At 34.7% G+C, this 21,630-nt stretch overlaps 1 protein-coding gene across 4 annotated transcripts; it reads left to right on the top strand.

The window, feature by feature from the left end:
- The first annotated feature begins 13,885 nt into the window (after positions 1-13,885).
- Positions 13,886-20,693, top strand: LOC113286955 (UBP1-associated protein 2A-like). Of its 4 annotated transcripts, none has more exons than XR_003329606.1 (3): positions 13,886-15,358; positions 15,958-16,146; positions 20,429-20,693. XR_003329606.1 is itself a non-coding variant. In XM_026535611.1 (2 exons), the coding sequence occupies exon 1, from the start codon at positions 13,993-13,995 to the stop codon at positions 15,355-15,357; it is 1,365 nt and encodes a 454-aa protein (XP_026391396.1). In that variant the 5' UTR covers positions 13,886-13,992; the 3' UTR covers position 15,358; positions 15,476-15,751. The 4 variants fall into 4 exon arrangements, 1 of the variants encoding a protein (XP_026391396.1); XR_003329605.1 differs by lacking the exon at positions 20,429-20,693 and adding an exon at positions 16,958-17,257; XR_003329604.1 differs by lacking the exon at positions 20,429-20,693 and adding an exon at positions 16,279-17,257.
- The last annotated feature ends 937 nt before the right edge of the window (positions 20,694-21,630 follow it).

The following is a 21,630-nucleotide window of genomic DNA, read 5'->3' as shown; positions in this document are numbered from 1 at the left end:
TATATAGTTGTTATTCACAAACTATTTTTCATCAAAGTGATTTTCAAGATATTGAAATGTCAACATGACTTTGGTCACGAGTAAAGATGAACTTGGCTAAAGCGAAATTTTACTAACACATATTTCGATAAATAGATAGACAAGTTAAACTCGGCTCGAAATAACAAATGTGTATAATTGAAATCTACATACTTATACGACTTTTGTCTCAAAATAGGAGATAGAGTAGAGAGACTTTTGAGTGATAGATAAGTTCAAGACTCCACATACCTTTTAGTCGATAAAGTTCAACTGGTTCCTTGAGTAGTTCTTCGTCTTCATATGATGATCGTGGTGGAGTCTGGAGCTCAACTACACTTAACTATCCTAGTCCGAGACTTAGCTATAAGTAGACTAGAAATCAAGACATATAGTTTTGACAACTAAATTTGACAAACAAGTTTGAGATAGCAACGCTTGCGAGTTCGACCGAGCAATGCTCTAACATATACAAGACACAATTGAATCAAAATAAATTTTGATTCACTCGAATCAATTGATGAACATTATAGCCATGATTTTCAAAAGATTGCATTCCTTATTATATAAATGTATTTGTTCATGAACAAATCGATTTTAGAACTTAACCCACTCAAGTATGCAAACGGGTACGCATATCTAAGTAAACGGAATTGGTCTTGGTTCGCCAGTTTGCGAACGGGTACGCATACTGTCGTACATGACCAAACTCAGTTGAATTCCAAGAGTTGAACTTTTAAGCCGGTATGTATACGGGTATGCATACTAAGTTCCTGGACTTTAACTATCAAACGAGTACGCATACGGGTATGCATACTATGGTTCCCGGACTTAGAATAACTTGCAACAGTTAGCATAATGTACTCCATGTAAATCATTGAAACATTCTCAGAAGACGGGAATAGCTGTCTCACATGAACTACGAGCTTCAAATAAATCTTCAAGTGATCAATAGATCAATACGAAACATTTCGAGTCTACATCAAATGACTGTCTCACACAAATCATGTAAGATGTTACCAGACGATTTTCACATGATCATCTTTTGACTTTCGTCAAGAATAAAGATGAACTTGGTTAAAGCGAAAGCTTACCAACACATATTTCGAGAAATATGTAAGCGAGTTAAACTCATCTCGAAATATTAAATGTGTATAATACAAAGTCTATATAGCTATACGACTTTTGTATCAATAGGAGATAAAATAGAAATAGACTTCTGAGTGATAGATGAGTTCAAGTTTCCACATACCTTTTGTTGATGAAGTTCCACAATCTCCCCTTAGTAGTTCTTCATATTCAATCGATGAATGTCGTGAAGTCTAAAGCTTAACTACATATTCTATCCTAATCCGAGACACAACAATAAGTAGTCTAGAAATCAAGACTTATAGTTTTGGCATCTAAACTTGACAAACAAGTTTGAGATAGTTACGCTTGCGAGTTCGACCGAGCAGTGCTCTAATAATATGTAAAATTTTGTTTTTCACGTATATCTGAATGTTTCACTTTTTTGTGTTCATCATAAGATAAACTAGCTACTTTTACTCCATTCCCGGTACAAAACTATATGTAATTAGTCATTGTTTATTAATATCCTAAGATTGTTACATTGGGAACCAGTTTACTAGGGTTTTTTTCCTTTTCTTTTTGAAGCATTGGGGTGTGCATCAATTTAGTGCTCGAGGCTATTTTACCTATGGATATTAATACACCTTCAATTAAATTGGTTCTCGTAACAACTTTGTATAATCCGATGTTGGATTTGGATAGATTTATGTATGACTTTTTTTGTGTGGTGAACAAACAAGATATATATTAATATTATAAAAAAACATTCATGGGAAAGGAAGGAAACTGTCTTGAATATATAATATAAAAATTACATAAAGTTGTTGTTTACATAATGAATCCGCATATAAATGTTGTAACAACGGTTTCCTTCTCTAAGACGTTTGTTGCTGTCTTGGATGTTTTTAATTAGATTTGTTTACGAATTTATTATCTTCTTTTCAAAAATATTCCAACCTAGTTATCCGGTTTCGGTAAAATCATCAAGATACTAAGACACTTCATCTCTTTCGAAGTGTTAGCATAGACATGAAAGATGAGTTTTTCCACTATGAAATAAAGTGTTCATCTCTTTCAAAGTGTTAGTGTATAAATATAAAGGAGGAGTTTCCATGTCGAGAGATAGTATTAAAACACCCAAACGCCAAACAGTGTGTGTAATTTTATCTTTTTTCCCTCTTAGATGTTAATTAAAGGAAACCCTAGGTATAGGCCATTAAAAACGAGAAAAATAAATAAAAGGAAAAGTCGAAACAATAAACAAATTATATATGGGTATTCTCTCGTGAGACATGCATAATGCATTGTATATATACCACCCTGATGCTCCTGTAGTAGAGCTATAAAAAGACCTTAATAATGGTCCTATTATATTTTCCTAAAAGAATATGGTAGCCAAATTTGGTTTATTAATTTTATTTACTACAAAAATGGCATGAGAAATTGGAGTAAACTAACAAATAATATTGGAAAAGTAGTAATTATATACTCAACTATGTCCATTAAAGAACATATAAGAACTAGCGGTGAATACCACTTTAACTACTTGCAAGATTGACGACAACAATTAGCTGGTTCAATTAAAAATGCTCCGATGCTCGATAATGAAACTACGAGAGTGAACAATGAAAGTAGACAAGTTTAATTCTTAATGATGACCTGGAACTGAAGAAACTTTTAAAGTTAATAATCAAGTTCAATCCACAACATTGGTTATTTTTATATCTTTCTGGTTTGTTTTTGGATTCTAGTTATGCTCGCTCCTAGAGCTTTTATTTCCCTTTCATTTTTTTTTCAAAAGGTTTTATCTTCCTGCTTACATATATAATATTTTCACGAAATAAATGATTGTGTGATTCATTTGCAATTCTTTTTTTTAATAATTAACTAGGGAGTAACCCCAAGTTACATAATAGTCAGAAATCACAAGTAACTGAATTATATCGAGAGAACCGGTAATCCCTATCAAGGTGGATCGACGTTGATATGACATATATAAATAGACCAATCTTGAGGTTAGAAATCATATTAATGCAATTTGATAGTACATTTTTACCAATTGTTTCGAAGAGATTTTTCTCGGAAGGGAGAAAACATTCCAAAAAAATCCTAATATTAGCCAAATCATTCATTATTGGTGACATCAAAATTAGTTGAAAAAGTTTTATCTCCTGCCGCAAAAAAAAAAAAAAAACCATTTTGAGTCCAGAAAGCGATAATATGGTGGCTTCGAAATTTGACTTATTTCCTTCGCACAAACTCAATACTGTTGATTATAGCGGACCAACAATGGTAACTTGGCTAGACCTTGACACACCTTTTTACTTTTAACATGTGCCTCAAGTATAACATTTTCATCTACATAAAGTAAGTCTTGTTTTATTTTATTTTTATCACAAACTTAAAATGTTTTCACGACAAAAGGAATACATGTATTAAATGTGCATACATGAAAACGCCATCACGAACTGCTACTCCTCTCCTCTATCATGTAACAGTGTTATAAAAAGAAGATCTCGATTATTTTCTTAATGGTCGTTTTGAATTTTAAATATGCATGGCTGCTAGATTTATTGGTGGGAAAAGTTAGAGTAAACTTAAAAATAATCACAAAATCAAAACAGTTAACTACTCAACAATATTACATTTTTTAATGGATAATGATATCATAAAATAATAAACTAAAAATTTCATTCTCCAAACATGTTTATTGTTAGGTTGTAGCAGCGGATTTATTAAGGGTGATTTGAAAGATTCACCCACTCAACATTGGTTACTGATCTTTTTATTTCTCGATCATACTATCATATTAGTCTTTTTCTTTGCTTCTTTCCTTTCCTTTCATGGAAATTTTATCTTTACAGATATCCTAACTAGGATATAACCCGTGCCGTGATGGCACGAGATTTAATTTAGTCTCGGTGTTGCCGAATGATTGTTTCTTATCGTATTTCGACATATGTCCTATTAAATCTAACTCCAACGTCATTACATTGTTTCATTTTTTCCTAGTGTTGTTAAAATAAAATTTTTTACATGCGTACGGTAGACACGCTGCGCAAGACGTTGTTTTAATGATGATCTCTAATAAACAATCACCTATTTTGACTTAAATTTGTTCTTTTTTTAGTTGGTTGAAGCATACTTAAATTTGTTTTGAATGCACAATTTGAGACTAATAATTAACCAAAAACATATAAAGCTAATAAATAGCGAAATTGTGGAATTTACTTAAATATTTGTAAAATATGGAAACATCAAAATTGAACGACAACAACTTTTACATGATTGCTACCCCATACTATTCCAATACCTTTACAAAGTTCTTTGAAACTTTGGAATATAAGTTCTAAAAATTGTATACAGAGAGAAAAAGAATATAAGAGATGATGCATATGCTAGTGTTCATGTTCCCGAAATCCAACATGTCGCGGTTCCATACACACTTTTTCAATTTTTCCTATGCGTACAAAAATATAGGATTAACATCCACCTTACTTCAGAAATCAAAGAGAATACATGTATGCACACCATTTTGTACATAACCTTGAAAGGAACATTAATGCTTGATGACTACAGGAGGCCAAATTTAACCTATGTCTAACCAACTATTTAAGATAACCCATTCCATACCGAGAATGATTGCCGATATCTGTATAAGTGGATTGTTCTTAGGAAAATCTTTCATCGAGATCAATATGCCAACGATCAAACGGAAAAAATTATTTACAAAAGAATGAGTTCCAATAGTTCACCTGTATAATTTGAGAAAAATACCGGTTCCACATTATATTAAAAAGACATGAAATTTAATAGCTTATTTAAAAGAGTAGTTTGAAGTGAGACTGCTGCAACGACCAAATGCAAGAGAAAATAATTTTTTAATATAAGATGGTAGTGTTGTTGGTGTTCCAAACTTTCTCCAGTTGCATATCTATATTCATTATGAGATAGTGTTACCAATTAACTTTTACAAGAAAATATTGTGCCTAAGGAAATTCTTCATGACTATCGTACAGGCTTTCTAATTTGTTACAATATTAAAATAAATTACTCAACATAATTGATCTCAAACGAATAATCTATACGAAAGTGACACACTAACTCAACATGATCTTATCCCGATTGAATCCTAGGTACTTGAGAATAAAAAAGGGTAGGGAACTAAGTACGATATTTGAAAGAGATGTAAGATTTAGTTTTAGTCTCATTAAAACAAGAAACATGCCACCATCATTTTACCATGAACATAAATCATCAAGCAACTGATTACTGATTTTATTCCCTAAAAAAATTGAATTTTTATTGAACCAACCGATGTTCGGCATGCACCACAATCCCAATTCATAATATATGTTGCTATTGGACACTACCAGCATATTTTTCATAAAATATTTTCTAGCTTTTCCTTGTCCATTATGTCAGCAACTTTAGTAACTGTATTAGCCATAAAAATATCTTTTGTTTTTGGAATTTTACCACTTGGTAACCATTTTTCTGACCAAATCTGTATATCTTTCCCATTTCCTAACTCCCAAGTATGAGTTTCTCTGATAATGTCTAATCCTTTACAGATACTAGTCCAAACCCAAGATTTAATTTTTTTCTTTTTATAGTATAGAGGATTCTTTTTTGGAAAGTACTTGCACCTTAGGATCACACACCATAACTGATCTGGTTTTTCTAGAAACCTCCAGGCCAATCTAGTCAGTAATGCTAGGTTGAACTTATAAGGATTTTTAATTCCTAAACCACCATCAGCCTTGCTAATACACATTGACTCCCAAGCTTTAAGGTATATTCCTTTGTTACATTTGTTTTTTTGCCACCAGAAATCTCTCTGAAGAGCATCTATCTTATCTAGAGTTTTTTTAGGAATTAGGAAACACATCATCTGGTACATAGGAAGAGCACTAGACACTGAAGAAATTAAAGTAGTTCTTCCCGCTTGTGAAAGAAACTTAGTTTTCTAGCCTTGAACCCTACTATAAACTTTATCTAGGAGATTTTGATAGTTAGAACACTTTGATCTATTAAAGAATAAAGTAGTCCCTAGATATGTGTCATTCTTTGTTATTCTGCCTACCTTAAGAATCATAGCTAGCAATTTACAATGTTTATTTTCAACTTTTTTGCTAAAATAAACACCCGATTTTTGATAGTTGATAACCTGTCTCGAAGATTCACTAAAGGTTTTAAGCACATGCAGTAAATTTCTAGCTCGAGCTATACTAGATGTAGTGAATAAAAAGGAATCGTCAGCGAAAAACAGATGAGTAATTGAAGGACAATCTTTCGTTACTTTTATTCCTGTTATTTTACCTGAGTCTTCAGCAAAATTCAACAATTTGTATAAGGCTTCCATACAAATAATGAAAATGTATGGGGAAAGAGGACCCCCCTGCCTAATGCCTCTAGTAGGAGAAAAAGATTCACCCGGAGAACCATTCACCAGAACTGAGTAAGTAACCGAGGATATACAGGCAAAAACAAGATCACAGAAATCTTCAGAAAACCCTAATTGCTTTAAAACCAATAATATGAAGTTCCATTCAAGCCTATCAAAAGCTTTTGATAAGTCTAGTTTAATTGCCATATGACCATTCTTCTTTTTACTAGTCTTTATAGTGTGAAGAATTTCATGTGAAACAACAATATTTTCCGTTATCTGCCTCCATGGGATAAAAGCCGACTGATTTTGGGAAATTAAATTTCCAAGAACAAGTTTAATTCTATTAGCAATTATCTTAGATATTATCTTATAGAGAGCATTACTTAGACTGATTGGCCGAAAATCGCTAGAAGTTTTTGCGTTTTTTATTTTGGGTATTAGAGATATAAAAGTATTATTTATTTTTTTGTTAAACTTCTTTTCCTTGAAAACTTTTTGGACCCATCTAACAATGTATTTTTTTAATAACTCCCAGTGTTGTTGATAAAACCCCGGGGGGAAACCATCCGGACCAGGAGCCCCCCAAGCATTCATCATAAAAAGAGCTTCTTTTATTTCATCTTCACATGAGATTTTACTAAGTTTTTCATTATCAGTTGCTTCAATAACTGGTTTTAAAATCTCCTTGAAAATAGGATCAATATCCATTCCACTTGTCTTTGCCACATTATTCAATTTCGTCTCCAGACTGTATGGTTTTCGATTTTCTTCTTCAATGGCAGTGAGAATAGTGGAAATATTCCTAAAGATGTTACCAAAATCCTTCTTATTCCAAGTTCTGAGATCATATTCTACATGTTTAAGCATCCTTAGCAGATTTTTCTGTTTACCTCTACTCTTGTTAATTGAGTTATTTATAGTATCATTATAATTTTTATGTTCAGACCTGCATCTCATGTATCTGTAAGGTCTAGAAATTTTGTCTTTTGGTGGAATTGTTTCTAAAAGAATAGGCGCATGATCTGAGACTACTCTTGTGAGGTGATTATTCCTAGAATTTGGGAAGTATTCTAGCCATTTATGATTAACAAATCCCTATCTATTCTTTCTTGAATGTTTTGATTTCCTATGCGCCTGTTTGTCCAAGTGAAAGGAAGACCAGTGAAATTTAAATCAACCAAACCCAGAGTTTGAATACAGTGAAACACATACGCAAAACTACTAGTAGAAGGATTATTACCTCCCTCTTTCTCATCTTTATGCATTATGAAGTTCATGTCTCCAATAATTGCTCAAGGTATATCTATTCACTAATCCTGCTTAAAAAATCCCATTGTTCATTCCTATTATGATTGTCTAAAGCTCCATATATAAATGACATGTTCATACCAATGTTGTCTTTAATTAGTTGAAAATGAAACACATTACTTTTAAAAGATAACAACCTAGTTGAAACCTCATTATTCCAAGCAATTGAAAACCTTCCTGATCTACCTATGGATGGAATCATGAACCAATCTTTAAATTTCATTCTTCTAAAAACTTGCTTTACTGATGACATTCCAACCTTTGTTTCAGATAGAAATATAACATCTAGATCATTATTTTTTTTTGAGTGATTAAGGTGATCCTGTTTTAACTTAGATCTAATGCCTTGTAGATTCCAGGAAAGAACTTTAAATTCATGACCCTTGACATCATCTCCAGCAATAGCATATATAACTAGTAAGTTGTATTGTATAGGAAATAAGGTTGCATATAAGTTGCAGAGGTAGATGATTAAATATTTATAGCCTCAATACATGCAATCATAACAGACAACACACTTCATCTTTTCATATAATTTAAATAAAGAAGCACACACACCAGAAAGCATTTTCATGTGTTTCAAGAAAGCATTTTCATGCAAAGAATTTATGAAGGCTATGTTTTTTCCTTTTTTAAATTGTGATATGAGTACGAGAATATGTATAGAGTAATTAAAATATTTTGTGATGGAAAAATTAACACCAGATATGCTTAGAGAAAGAAATGTACAAATCATATAAAAAGTATATATTTTCATGCAAAAACATAAATAAATAAGTTTTAAATTTACCTCTCTAGTTTCAGCTGAGGAAAGAGGTTCAGAGCCATGTTCAGTTTTGTCCATGCCAGTGTCAGCAACTTGCTCTCTGCTTTCTGGGAGAAAAACAGTCCAATTAATATCTTGTGCTTTCTTACTACATTCAACATCTTCACCCATTTGTTGTATGTTTTCACCTTCCTCTTCTTGTAGAACTTCTTCTGCCACAGCTATTGGAATCAAACTATTATCCCCCTCATTTTCCACCCAAGGAGCATTAAGCTCATCTTTTTTTTGTCTCCCTCATCATTTATTACAATACCAGATCTTATTCCCAATGTAGAGTAGTTATTTAGGAGTCTGAACCAATCAGATTCCTTTTTCTTCTGCCTTTCATCTTTGAAGTTGTTTTTAACCGCCTTACCTTTTAGGGATACCTTTAGATCATCAGCAGTAATTTCCTTTCTTTTTAGAGCTGTGTTAAAATCATTAGCAGTAATTGATGACCTTTCATCTCCAATAATGCCAACTTCTTTAGCTTTGCCTTTTTCTTGCATGCAAGTTCTTTCTGCACCTCTACTACTTTTCTCAGTAGATTCCTCAACATCCATTCTTCTTCTTTTGCTTCCTCTATTTAGATAATCCACCTTGTCTATCTCACTTTCATAAATCCTCAGGCCTGCAGCAGCATCAGTAATGAGATTAACTCTTTTATTACTCTGGATATTTTCTTGTTGGTTGACTGGAAAATCTTCACCTTCACCTTCTTCATAGATGAAATTTTTTGGGAAGTTTCTTTGATAATCCAAATGTCTAACTCTACACTTCTCCTCTGAATGTTCAGCATCAACATGCCAGCAGTCTCTGCACGTTCCATGAGGGATTTCCATAAAGAAAATCTTCATCCTTATTATTTCATTATCAGTGCTTTCAATTATAATAATCTTGATTTGATGAACTAGTATTATATCAATCAGAACATGAGCTTTGTACTCTCCTTCTTCATTTTCCCCCCGAGGTTTAAAACTCTACCAACTTTTTCAGCCACCAGTTTTGCTATAAACCCTTATGCTATCAAATCACCTCTTAAAGTAAATCTGATCCAATAATCTTGAGCATTAAAATCAATATCTTCAATTCTTGTATCTCATGCCCAGTGCCTCATAGTAAGTAGTTTTCCATGCACCCTATTTGGTATAGAATATATTGCAGCGGCATAGTCACCAGCATTAGGGAATATTATTATGAACACTCTAGGATCAACAGTTTTCTTGATAATGATCTTTCCAGTTTGATTCCACGCCATGTTCAAAGCATAAGACAATTCTCCTACTCTTAGGCCTCTTGGGTCATCTCCTTGTTTTATTTTCTTGAACAATTTGACAACTAGTCTTGGAAATTTTCTATATTGTATCTGCCTAGTTGCAAAACGAAGAAATTCAATGTAGAATCTGAGAGAGGAAGTTAAGGGGTTCTCTTGATCTTCTATGATTCTAGTGAGATGAGATATGTAATTATTTGTGGGAATATCAGACATGTTTCCTGGTAGTTGTAGAAACCAATAATGGGAGCTATTTTGTGTTTTAGAAGAGCAGGGTTTGTATGAAAGATTGTGTTGGTTGCTTTTAGAAACCTTAATATTGTAATGTAGTTTGCTTCTATATATAAAGAAGAGTTTTTGCATGCTAAGAGAAAGTCTTATGGTTGAATCCAAACTATTCCAAGTGTGGAAAAACCATGGAATGTCAAGTCTAGTGGCTTCCAAGTTGGGGTCTTCGACAGAAAATCCAAGCAAGGTTCCACGGTTTCGTGGAAGGGTTCGTGGAATCCATTTGAACGCCAATAAGAATAGCGTTAAACACAATTAAGAATGGAGCTAAAAAAACACAATTAAGAATTACGTTTTTTTTATCCATAGATTTAAAATGAGTTGTTGAAATCTAACGGCTGAAAAAAAAAAGCTCAATTCTTAATTGCGTTTTTTTAGTTCCATTAAGAATAACGTTTCTACTATTCCACCATTACACCATTACACTTGCGCTTCCATCCAAAGTTCCAAATGCTGAGGTGGCGTGGAAGATGGAAGATGGATGGATTCCACCATAAGACTTGCTCTAATAGTGCTATAGTTCTTCTGAAAATTTTTGCCATTTGTTGCAAACTTATATTTCCAAAGTTGCATGTATTGAAAAAGGCTAACATGAGAACAGTTTCTGTCAAAATCCTCTACTTTTGTATACATAATATCTTGCTGATGTAATGGTATCAATGTAATGATTATATTTGTATTCTTCCAAAGATAGTGTCTAATTATAAAATTATTATCCTTAATTGCAATTGGGGAAACTCCACCGCCGCCTAAGGGAGAAACTGACCAGTAGCACTGTAGCTTCTCCACTTTTCTCTCAACAGAACTACTGACCTGACATGGCCTCAACCGAGCATTAAATCCTACCAATCTTTCCCTGCAAAACAGAGAGAAGAATAAACAACTGATAATAAGTATAATCGTAATTTTATCCATAATGGAACTGACAAAGTAAAGTAATTGATTAAGAAAAAGACCAATGATTATAAAACTCCCCAAGTAATGGATTAAATGAAAACTAATAAAACAATCCCAGTGGAAATATACAGACAAATTATGAGATCGAGAACTAGGTTTTATAAAGTTAGATTGGAAAAATTGAAAATCCAGCAAAAAGAAACCAGAATAGAATAGAATAAGAAGATTGATAACTAATTAAAGAAGACATGAATAGATAAATCGAAACAAATCTGTTAACAGAAACAAAATGGGAAAATTAGGTGCAGACCCAAAAGAAATAATATTCTCAGGCCCACAATTAATTTTAGCTACCGTGACACCCAAAATTATCCAAAATTATTAAGAATCAATACATAACTCGTTATGCATACTATTTTTTCAGGAATAACTCGTTATACATACTATTTTTTCAGGGGTATAATTGTAAAGCAAACTTGGATATAACATATCCAAAAATTCGCGCCTTGGAATTTAACAAATTTTATATCGTTGGAAATCTTTTTAATAAAGCTACGCAACGAGTACAAACAACAATATCAAATTTTTGTTTTTCACGAAAAAGTCGGAGGTGATCATCATTTTAGGCAAAATTTTCGAAAATTGTCTACATAACCATTATGCAACCACCAAAAAAGACGCATAACACATTCTGCAGACGCATAACGAATTATGCAACCATTTTCTCGACTGCATAACAAATTATGCATCTATAACAAGTTATGTAACCATTGTTTTGGTTGATTTTAGTGCGTACATAAAAAATGGATGAATAATGCAGTATGCATCCATATTTACGGATGCATATCAGGTTATGCATCTATTTTCTCGATGCATAAAAGATTGTGCAACAATTTTCTCGACGCATAATGCATTATGCAGTCATATTTTCGGATACATAACAGGTCACGCATCTATTTTCACGACTGCATAACATGTTATGTAGATATTATTGTAGGTGCATGACAAGTTATGCAGCCTTATTTTTTGTTGGTTTCAATACTAAGAAAAAAGTAGTTGCATAACGTGTTATGCAACCAATTTTGAGAATGCATAACAAGTTATGCAACAAATTTTATAGATGCATAACCTGTTATACATCAACCTACATCTGTATCGAGTATCTTTACACACATATTTACCATCGAACATATTTTCCAAACTAACGGAAACATAGTACCTAGCTGCAGGCTTCTCGATGATCAACATCATCACTTTCTTGTCTCCCTCTTCATCGTACTAACACAATCAGGTAAGCCCATGCCTTCTAACCCCACTGGAATTGTTGTAACTTTATCTCTTCCATCAATTACTCGAACACCAGCAGCAATAACTCAATCCCAGTCCCTAGTTAGAAGCTGAAACATCATCAAAAACAAGTTGTTAACCCTTAGAAGGAAGCCAGTAGCAGCATACATCTTTCACTGCCATAGATCAACCAAATCACCACATTTTCAGACCTCAACTCCTATCTCTTCCATGAACATCATATCACCAACACAGACCCATAACAACACACGTTCTACAGCTGAAATTCAGCTCAACAACTTGCAGTATCTCCTCCTAACCAAACCAGTTCAGTTTGCGAAAATCATCCCACCAGAAACCCTGTAAAACAGACCACCAGCACCATTGCAGCAGCAGCCATTGTAGACAAACTCAACTAGCATCAGATGAGCTTGAAGGCCTTTTCTCGAACGTGTTGTGTGCCTAAACTGGTAACTGCAATTCCTCATTCATTCACAACCCATAAACACACTCCATTCAATCCCCATTATCAACATCAACATCATTATCTTCCCTGGTTCAATTAGTCTTCAGAAATCATTCATAAACCCTTGAAATACACACACAAAAAATGGACAACAACAGCTGCACTTCCACCTGAATTTCAGCTCAAAATCTCGCCTGAACCACACATCTGACCTTGTCATTCCTTCCATGTCTTGACTGCTCTAAAGCCCCATCAACACAGTCCATCAGATACAACAACCACAACCCAATTTCAGTTGGAATTTCAGGCCAAGATGTAACTCAAATCAACCCCAATCTCTGCCAATAACCACCTCAACAAACGTAACTCATTTCCTTCTCTTGGTTGGTTCCGAGTGAAGCTGCTGATCTCTGCTTAATACCCATCTCGATCTCTGGCAGGAAATTCCGAGTTAAATTATCATTTGTTGTTTTTCTTCAAGGAATTTCTTCAAATAACTTCACTGTGTTCATGTTCTTTTTCTGCTTCGTTTACCATCTGCTGGCATAATTGAGAACTGTAAATTTGAATCAATTCTCTCGACCTAATTCTCTGGACCCTAATTTTCTTCTTCGATTTTACCATCAATTCATCTCAAAATATGAATCAACTTGAGTGATAACCAATACCCACTCTTCCTAATCGACCACAACTCATCGGGAATTCACGGTAGAGTGGAGAGGACGAAGAAAAGGAATTGAAGAAGAAGAAGAAGAAAGAAAACGAACGAAATAGAATTTTATAAAATATGGGTTTGAGAATAATTTTTTTTTAGAAAATGGGTGCGCGCTTTCAAATTTCTGGGCGTGGGTTTCACAGTGGGAAAGATCCAAAGAATGGGTCTCCCTGTAGGTTTCACAAACAAAATTATGTATGAAGGAAGATCAGGGTTCATAAATAATGTATTAGAAGATGGACTTTGATTTAAGGTTGTTTGAAGCCCATATTAAACGAGTAGTAACAGCTGATAACTTGTTACAAAAAGCCCATTAACCTTTTCTTTTCTCATCTACTTTCCTCGATCGAAGTTTTTTTTTCCTAATATAATAAACCCTAAAATCTCCAAAACACGAAGAAAATCTACCCATCCCCAATTTTTTCGATTTCCCCCAATTCTTCAGCTCCAAAAACCCTAACTCCATCCTTCAATGGCGAAGAAACGAAGAGTCGAAGATGAAGAAGATACAGACCCAGAAATGGATTCATCATCGGAAGAAGTAGAAGAAATAGAAGAAGAGGAGGACGAAGAAGAGGAAGAAACAGATAAATCAGTCGAACCAGAAGCTGAAGAACCAGCAGCAGCAGCAGAAGAAGATTTAACAAAGATTCTTGAAATATTCAGTAAAGAACAATTAATAGATATTATTCGTTCAGCATCAACAGAGAATAAAAAACTCGTTGAAGATATTCATAAATTAGCAGATCAAGATCCATCTCATCGGAAATTGTTTGTTCATGGATTAGGTTGGGAAACAACATCAGATAAACTCAGAGAGATTTTCTCTACTTATGGTGAGCTTGAAGATTGTAATGTTGTTGTTGATAAAAATACAGGTAAATCTAAAGGGTATGGTTTCATATTATATAAACATAGAAAATCTGCTTCAAAAGCTTTGCAAGAGCCACAGAAGAAGATTGAGAATCGGATGACTGCTTGTCAGTTAGCTTCTTCTGGACCTGTTAATATTCCTTCTCAACAACAGCACCATCAGCAGCCGCAGCAGCACCAATTTCAACAGATGAATCATCATGTGAAGAAGAATGGTAATTCTTCTGCGGCGGGGATGTCGCCAGAGATGTTGCAGAGGAAAATCTATGTAGGTAATGTAAACTCTGAGGTTTCTGGTGAGAAATTACATTCTTTTTTCTCAAAGTACGGTGAAATTGAAGAAGGTCCATTAGGGTTTGATAAAAGCACTGGGAAACCTAAAGGGTATGCTTTGTTTATATATAAAACTCTTGAAGGTGCAAGAAAGGCTTTAGAAGAACCTAGCAAGAATTTTGAAGGGCATGTGTTGTTTTGTCAGAAAGCTACTGATAATAACAAGCAGAAATCAGGTTCTGGTTCTGCACCTTTACCTACTGGGAGTTTGCCTATGAAGAATGATGGGTTTAATCATGTTGGTAATGCTGGAGTTGGTGGGTTTAATCCTCCACAGCCTGGTGTTGGTCCTGGTTATAATCCTCAGAATGGTGTTATGGGTCATCATGGGCTTATGATGAATCAGGGACTTATGGGTGGTGTTCCGCCGTATGGTCAAGGGATGCAACCGATTCAAGCTGCATTAGCTGTACTTGCTGCTGCAGGGCAGAATCCAGGTGCTTTTGGAGTGATGAACCCTGCTTTAGCAGGTTTTAATCCAATGGCACCTATGCAACCAGGATTGGGAGCTTTTGGAATGGGTAACCCAATGTATCAGAATCCACAAGGTCATCAACTAATTGGACCCCCTGGCCAAGGTCCTGCTAAGAGACCCGCTTTAAGGCCACCAGGAGGATATGGAGCTCGTTGAGGTAAAAACATATCTTGTTTATTTTGTTTTTGATGTGTTGTATCGTTTATCCGAATTTTTTGTTTGAATCATGTTTTTGCTAATTCGTGATTACTATGTTTTTAATTTGAGAAATCAGAACGTGGTTATTCGTGTTGCTTTAAAGAATGAAGATTTTAAGCCATGGAGCTTGGGAGAAATGAACGTGTTCAGAGTCTTCAGACTCGTTGATTATTCTGAAAAAAAGGAACTTTCCGGGTTTTAGTTTTATCCTTTCTATGGATGTATTTGTTTTTAGATTTCTACCTTTTCTTATGTCTTTTCTAAGTTTTTATCGGTTTCTCTTTTGTAATTTAACTACTCTAAATATCTGCCTTTACTAGCTTTTGATTATGGATAAGTTTTTTGAGACATAAAGTAGTAGATTTCTATCTTTATCTTGCGCCTTGTTGTTTTGATATTCTGTACTCTTTACGATGTCATTCACTGCTGCTTTCTTGAATTGTTTCCAACTTTTCACGGTTGATGTTGCACACCTCATCTCTCACTCTCACATGTCAGTATTGGATTTATCCACTGATACAACTATAATAATTGTAATTGTTCATGCGCTTGGTCCAGTTTGTCCCGATGTCCTGGTACTCCAGGCTGCCAACTTTATTCGGTTATATGCCGCATGATATAGTCTGCTCCACTATATCCTCTCCTGTTGAATGTGAAAAGCCAAATTACGCTTCTCCGTGAGCAAGAAAGTACAAATCATTCTTTTCAGGGCCATGAAAAGAACTAGGCTTTCGTAAGCCTAACATGGTGAGTCTCTTTTGAGCTACTCTTCTTTTATTTTTCCTGCGGAATCTTCTCAAGTTATATCGCATGTGCCTACATGATGATCTGTTTGTATGCTGTGAATTTACTTCGAGATATTCATGATTATTCTGCCAGAGGATGTCAGAAGTTCTTCTTATTGGTTAACATCATCACCATGAATGGTGAAATAAAAGATAGTTTGCTGGTCTGGCTAGGTATGCCTGAAACATTTGGATTGGAACTGCTTGATGGTTAGTTTGTGTTCAACTGCTTGAGTATGAGTATGTTAAACAGTGCATCGCATTTCGAAATTTTGGTTCCCTATCTCGAGGGCTGCTTGATGGTGTCAAGTTTGGTGACAATGGTCTTGGTATCATTAAGTTGAGGAGAACCAATGATACCTGTCTCAGATTTTCTGTTGCGTATCGCCAATGTTTTAACATGCTAGGAGAGTCTAGGACCACAGGATACATTATCCTTGCTTTTGTATCGCCTACGTAATAATGGTGAAGTATTGATAGTTTGCTGGTCTTGCTAGGTTTGTCTGAAACATATGAATTTGAACTTGTCCTCAACTTCTTGAGTATGTTAAATACTGCATTACATTTCAAAATTTGGTTCTTGATAAATCCTCATAGGGCTGCTTTAATGACAATGGTCCTGATAATTCACAGTACCTGTCTCATTTTTGTTAAGCCGTCCTTTTATATTGTGCTAGGAGAGTCTAGGACTACGGGATCATTGCTATATTATTATGTTTCTAGAAACAATCCTAGTTATGGAGGCCCTCTGATAATTTTACCCTGATATTCAGAAGCAGATAAACTATGTTATTTCCTGTAACAAAAGTATGACGCAGAAATTACAGATGATGGAAGGCTAACTGCTACTGAACAACAGAAAAGCAATCTCGAGCTTCTTGTACCGAAGTTGGGTTAAGCTTGTTTCTTATTATTGCTATTGCCATTTTTGCTATACTCAACTTTTCATGTTAATTTCCTACAAATATTGGAGACGGTGCAAATTGATATGTATTCCCAGGTCACTAATTTCGGCTCTCTAAACTGGCAATGTTGAATTCAGTATAAATGACCTTACAAATTTGTTCTTGTTAGGCCGGTACGGTAGCCTGGTAGTCTCTGGTCTGTATAGTTATGTCATGCATTTTTACAAAACAAATTTGTTCTTCAAAATTTGCGGCTGCGATCTTTATCATGTAGTTTTTTTTTTCTTTTGTTTTCTTCAAAATGATTTCCTCAAAGATGCACGCAATTCCCCTACTTAGTATAAAACCTTCATAGCTGTTTTTTTTTTACTAAGACTTGGTTATGTTCTGTGAGTTTTACTAGCTTGACCTTGGACCTATTCTGGGTTTCACTTTCCTTCACTTACAATCCAAACGCTTGTTTCTTGTTTCATGGTCTCAACATCTGATCAAAGAACAACTTACTATAATGATAATTTCCCCAATATCAATAATGACCATTGTTGGGCAGTTTTTACCGTTCTTGAGAACAAAAACAGCTAGAAACCACTTCTGTCACAACCAGTATAAAGAAAGCTGCAGTTCTTCAAACATTGGTGGGAACTATCAACAACAATTTTATGGATCATTATCTCAAAACCAGGCACGCAAAATCATACTCGCATCTTGAACCATGTTTTAGGGCATACAAAATGATTACCCTAACTAAGGTGTGGTGATAAGGGATATTCAAGGATGGGTAAATTACTTGGTTATCTTTAATGAATTTATTTATCTATTTTATCATTTAAATATATTTTTTTTCTGTTTAGAGTGAAATTTTTTTTTAGAAATTAAAAACTTTTTATTTTAAAGATATTTACTATTTTTATAAAGTAAATGGTAGAAAAAAATAAAAATTATTTTAATTTTAAAAAAATTATAATATTTTTCTTTTTGTTTAATAAACAATTCTGGGGGTTTATTCTCAACAGGCAAAGGTTCTGCTTATCAGTTGGCTCTTCAGAATTTTATCCAGGTATGTGGATTACCTCCTTATAGTGTCGATGATACTGCCCCCTTCCATGCACTCCCTGGCAGTCACTTATTTTGATGCAGTCAAGAAGAAAATTCCAGACCAATTTTCTATGTCTGCAAGAGATTCCATTTTGTGGCAGTGTAACCGTGTTAAGCATGCTCAGGATTATCTATTGGTTGTCCCCATTAGTGGGCTTAATCAGTGCCTCGGGTCTAGACAGTTCGGAGTTGTACTTTGCGATCGCCTTGGCATCCCACTTTTTGTTGAGAATGGCTTATGCTCTAGTTGTAACAAATCTATGGACATTTTTGGGGACCATGCGCTTCATTGTGCTAAAGATGTTGGAAGTATGTTTCGTCATGATCTTGTTCGAGATGTTGTAGTTGATATTTGTTACAAAGCTAACGTGCCTGCGCGCAAGGAAGTCTCTCTTGGTATGGTGTCAGATGATGGCAAGGACTTGAAGCCTGCCGATATTCTTGTTTACAACTGGGAGAATGGTCAAGATGTTTGCATGGATGTCACATGTGTCTCGCCCTTCACTGGTGAAGGCATTCGTTCTTTTGTCCCAGGTAAAGCTATTTCTAAGGCGGTTTCGCGTAAGCAAGCTGAATATTTGGAAAAGTGTGCTTCATTTGGATATGGTTTGGGTGTCTTACCGTTTTCTACTCTTGGGGAACTTGGTGAAGATACTTTGTGTTTTTTCAAGCGCCCGAAGAATTGTATCGTTAATAACGATGCTAGTAGTGGTTTTGGTAATTTTATTTTTCATACATTAGGCATTGCTATTCAAAGAGGTGTTGGAACCCAGCTTGTTGCTAGGTTACCAACTAAAGGCTTTGTATAAGTAGGGATGGCAATGGATAGCCGAAATCGAGATCCGTTTCCGAAAATCTGACATCCTATAGGATTTAATCCGACATATCGGATATCGGAATCCGATAAGCTATCGGATAATACCTCTTATCGGAATCAGAATCGGATTGGGGTCCTTCCGTTAGGTTAATATCCGACATCCGATAGCCTAGGGTGTATTTGTAATTTCCTACCCCTAGGTATTATCTGTCGACTGTCGGGAGAATAACCTAATCAAAGTGTTACTCATTTTTTCTCATTCTCTAACACAGAACACACAGAAAGATATTCGTGAACCGTGATTTGATCGAGAGAGAGGGACTGAGTGATCGATTTGATCGTGATTTGGTCGATAATATTGATAATCAGAGACTCTCACTCAAGAAGTAAGTCATTAGTCATGAATCTAATTGATTGTTTCGAAGTTAGTTTTTTTCCCCCCAAATCGATTGCGTATTTGCATGTTTGATGTTTGAATATATCTGTTTTTAACTGTTAGAATCAATCATGTATTCATGTTCTTCTTTTAGCTTTTCATTACTGAATTCAGATGAAATTAGGGTTTTCGATTTGATTTGAATTTAGGGTTTTGAGTTTTTTGATTGATTATCAATTTTATATCAACCAACGATACCCTTAAGCTGCTATATATTGTCTGCATCACTATTTGTTTGTCTGCATCACCATAGATCATTAGTATGACATTTCCTTGGAATGCTTTACCTCTGTTTCATTTATTAGTTTTTTGAACACCCAGTTTAGTAAACATGTCGACATTCATCCATCAGATTTGGGTTGCTAAATTTCGTTCATTATTTTACTACTCAAGTAAATATCGTTCATGATTTTGCATTATGTTTGAAATAGTATGAGGCTATGTTAAGGGTATGATTAGCATAACTGAAACTCAGCATCCAGTTGAGGAAGCATGTTGTGCTTCATTATACATGGAACAGGACAAATGTTTTCATGCTTCAACTTAGGATAACTTTGTCGTGACTCGTGAGAACGTATTCAACATATTAAGACTCTAACTTGCTGTTGGAGCAGAAGAAAGGAATCTTGCAAGTTCTTTGTGGTTTTCTTTGAATGCAATAACGGCTAATTGGGGGACTCTTTCTTTTATATCGAAATTTTGTAAGTTCTTTAGGGTTTGTAATCTCTTACCTTTTTGTTTTGGGTCTGTGTTTTTGAGTTTCCTTTTGAATCTATTTGGGGTATGTAAGATCCAAGTTTGTAAATAGTTTTATTTTCTAAATGACTTTGATAGTGTCTGTTGTCAGTTCATTTCCATCACTATTTGTTTGTCTGCATCACTATTTGTTTTCTTTCTAATTGATTGTTTCTGTTTAATCCTTTTTTATGTCATATGTACATTAATGAACTCATGAACTGTGTGTTTATTTCTGGGTTGTCGTTGTTCTCAGAATGTCTTAAAGTGAAAAAGCATCCAATAGAGTTGGAACTCCAAGCTGCAGTCAACCAATTTCCCAACAGCCAGAACAAGAAGATCAAAGTGTTGCTTCAACAATTGCTTCAACAACACCTTCTTCGAGTAATAAGAGATCATTAGCAGAAGTAGCAGATGAAAATCATCCACTTGTTATTGCGTTATTGAAGAAATTGCGCACAACAAGGTCACCTTCATGGGATGAATTCACTAGGAAAATCATTGTAGAGCCTGATAAAGATAACCCGGTTGAGGAAGTGGCTGTCCTTATGGGTGAATGTCATCATTGCAAAAAGTTGGTACCTGCTTGTAGTGAACAAGGAACTACCCGCTTGGCTCAACATCTAAGAATCTGTCCCCAGAAGCCTCAAAACAAGCCAGGCCAGATGAAGATTACCACTGCAGTTAAAAAAGCAGGTACTAACCAAGTTAAATTACTTAATTACAAGTATGATCCAATAGTTACTAGGAACTGCCTTGCTAAAATGATTGCTAAACATGATTACCCACTTAACATGGTTGAGCATTTCTATTTTAGAGATTTTGTTAAGTCTTTGAACCCTGCTGCGAGAATGCCATGTAGGAATACAAGTAAAGCTGATGTGTTGAGGTGTTACGCTGAAATGAAAGGTGAATTGCAATTACAGTTAGAGAATTTGACTTCCAAATGTAGTCTCACAACTGATATGTGGACTGCCAAACATACTAAAGATGGTTATTGTTGTGTCACATGCCATTTTATAGATGATGAGTGGAATTTGATTGCCAAAACCTTAGCTTACATTGTAGTTCCATCCCCGCATACATGAGATGTTCTCTCAGATTTTATCAAAACTCGCACATTGGAATGGAACATTGATAGGAAGTTTTTCGCTTTGACTGCTGATAATGCTCCAGCTAATGGTGTTATGATGAGAAATCTTATTAACTGGCTAGATGGTAAGAATTGTTTGTTGCTTCAAGGAAAATTGTTTCACATGAGGTGTAGTAACCATATACTGCATTTGATTGTATTGTATGGCATGAAAGTAGCTGCTGTGTTTATAGAGGGTATTAGAGATTGTGTTAAGTATGTAAAGTCTTCACAAGCTAGGAAAGAGAAGTTTGAAACAACATTGACACAATGTAGATTGTCTGGAGAAGTTAGTTTAGATGTGGACACAAGGTGGAACTCCACTT

Source organism: Papaver somniferum, chromosome 6, assembly GCF_003573695.1.
Source record: "Papaver somniferum cultivar HN1 chromosome 6, ASM357369v1, whole genome shotgun sequence".
NCBI classification, from domain to species: Eukaryota; Viridiplantae; Streptophyta; class Magnoliopsida; order Ranunculales; family Papaveraceae; genus Papaver; species Papaver somniferum.
Note: the sequence above shows the minus strand (reverse complement) of the source record. Positions and strands in the feature narration are given on the sequence as shown.

What these genes read in the sequence shown, in the direction of transcription:
- LOC113286955 (XM_026535611.1), top strand. Translation starts at nt 13,993, where the DNA reads ATGGCGAAGAAACGAAGAGTCGAAGATGAAGAAGATACAGACCCAGAA.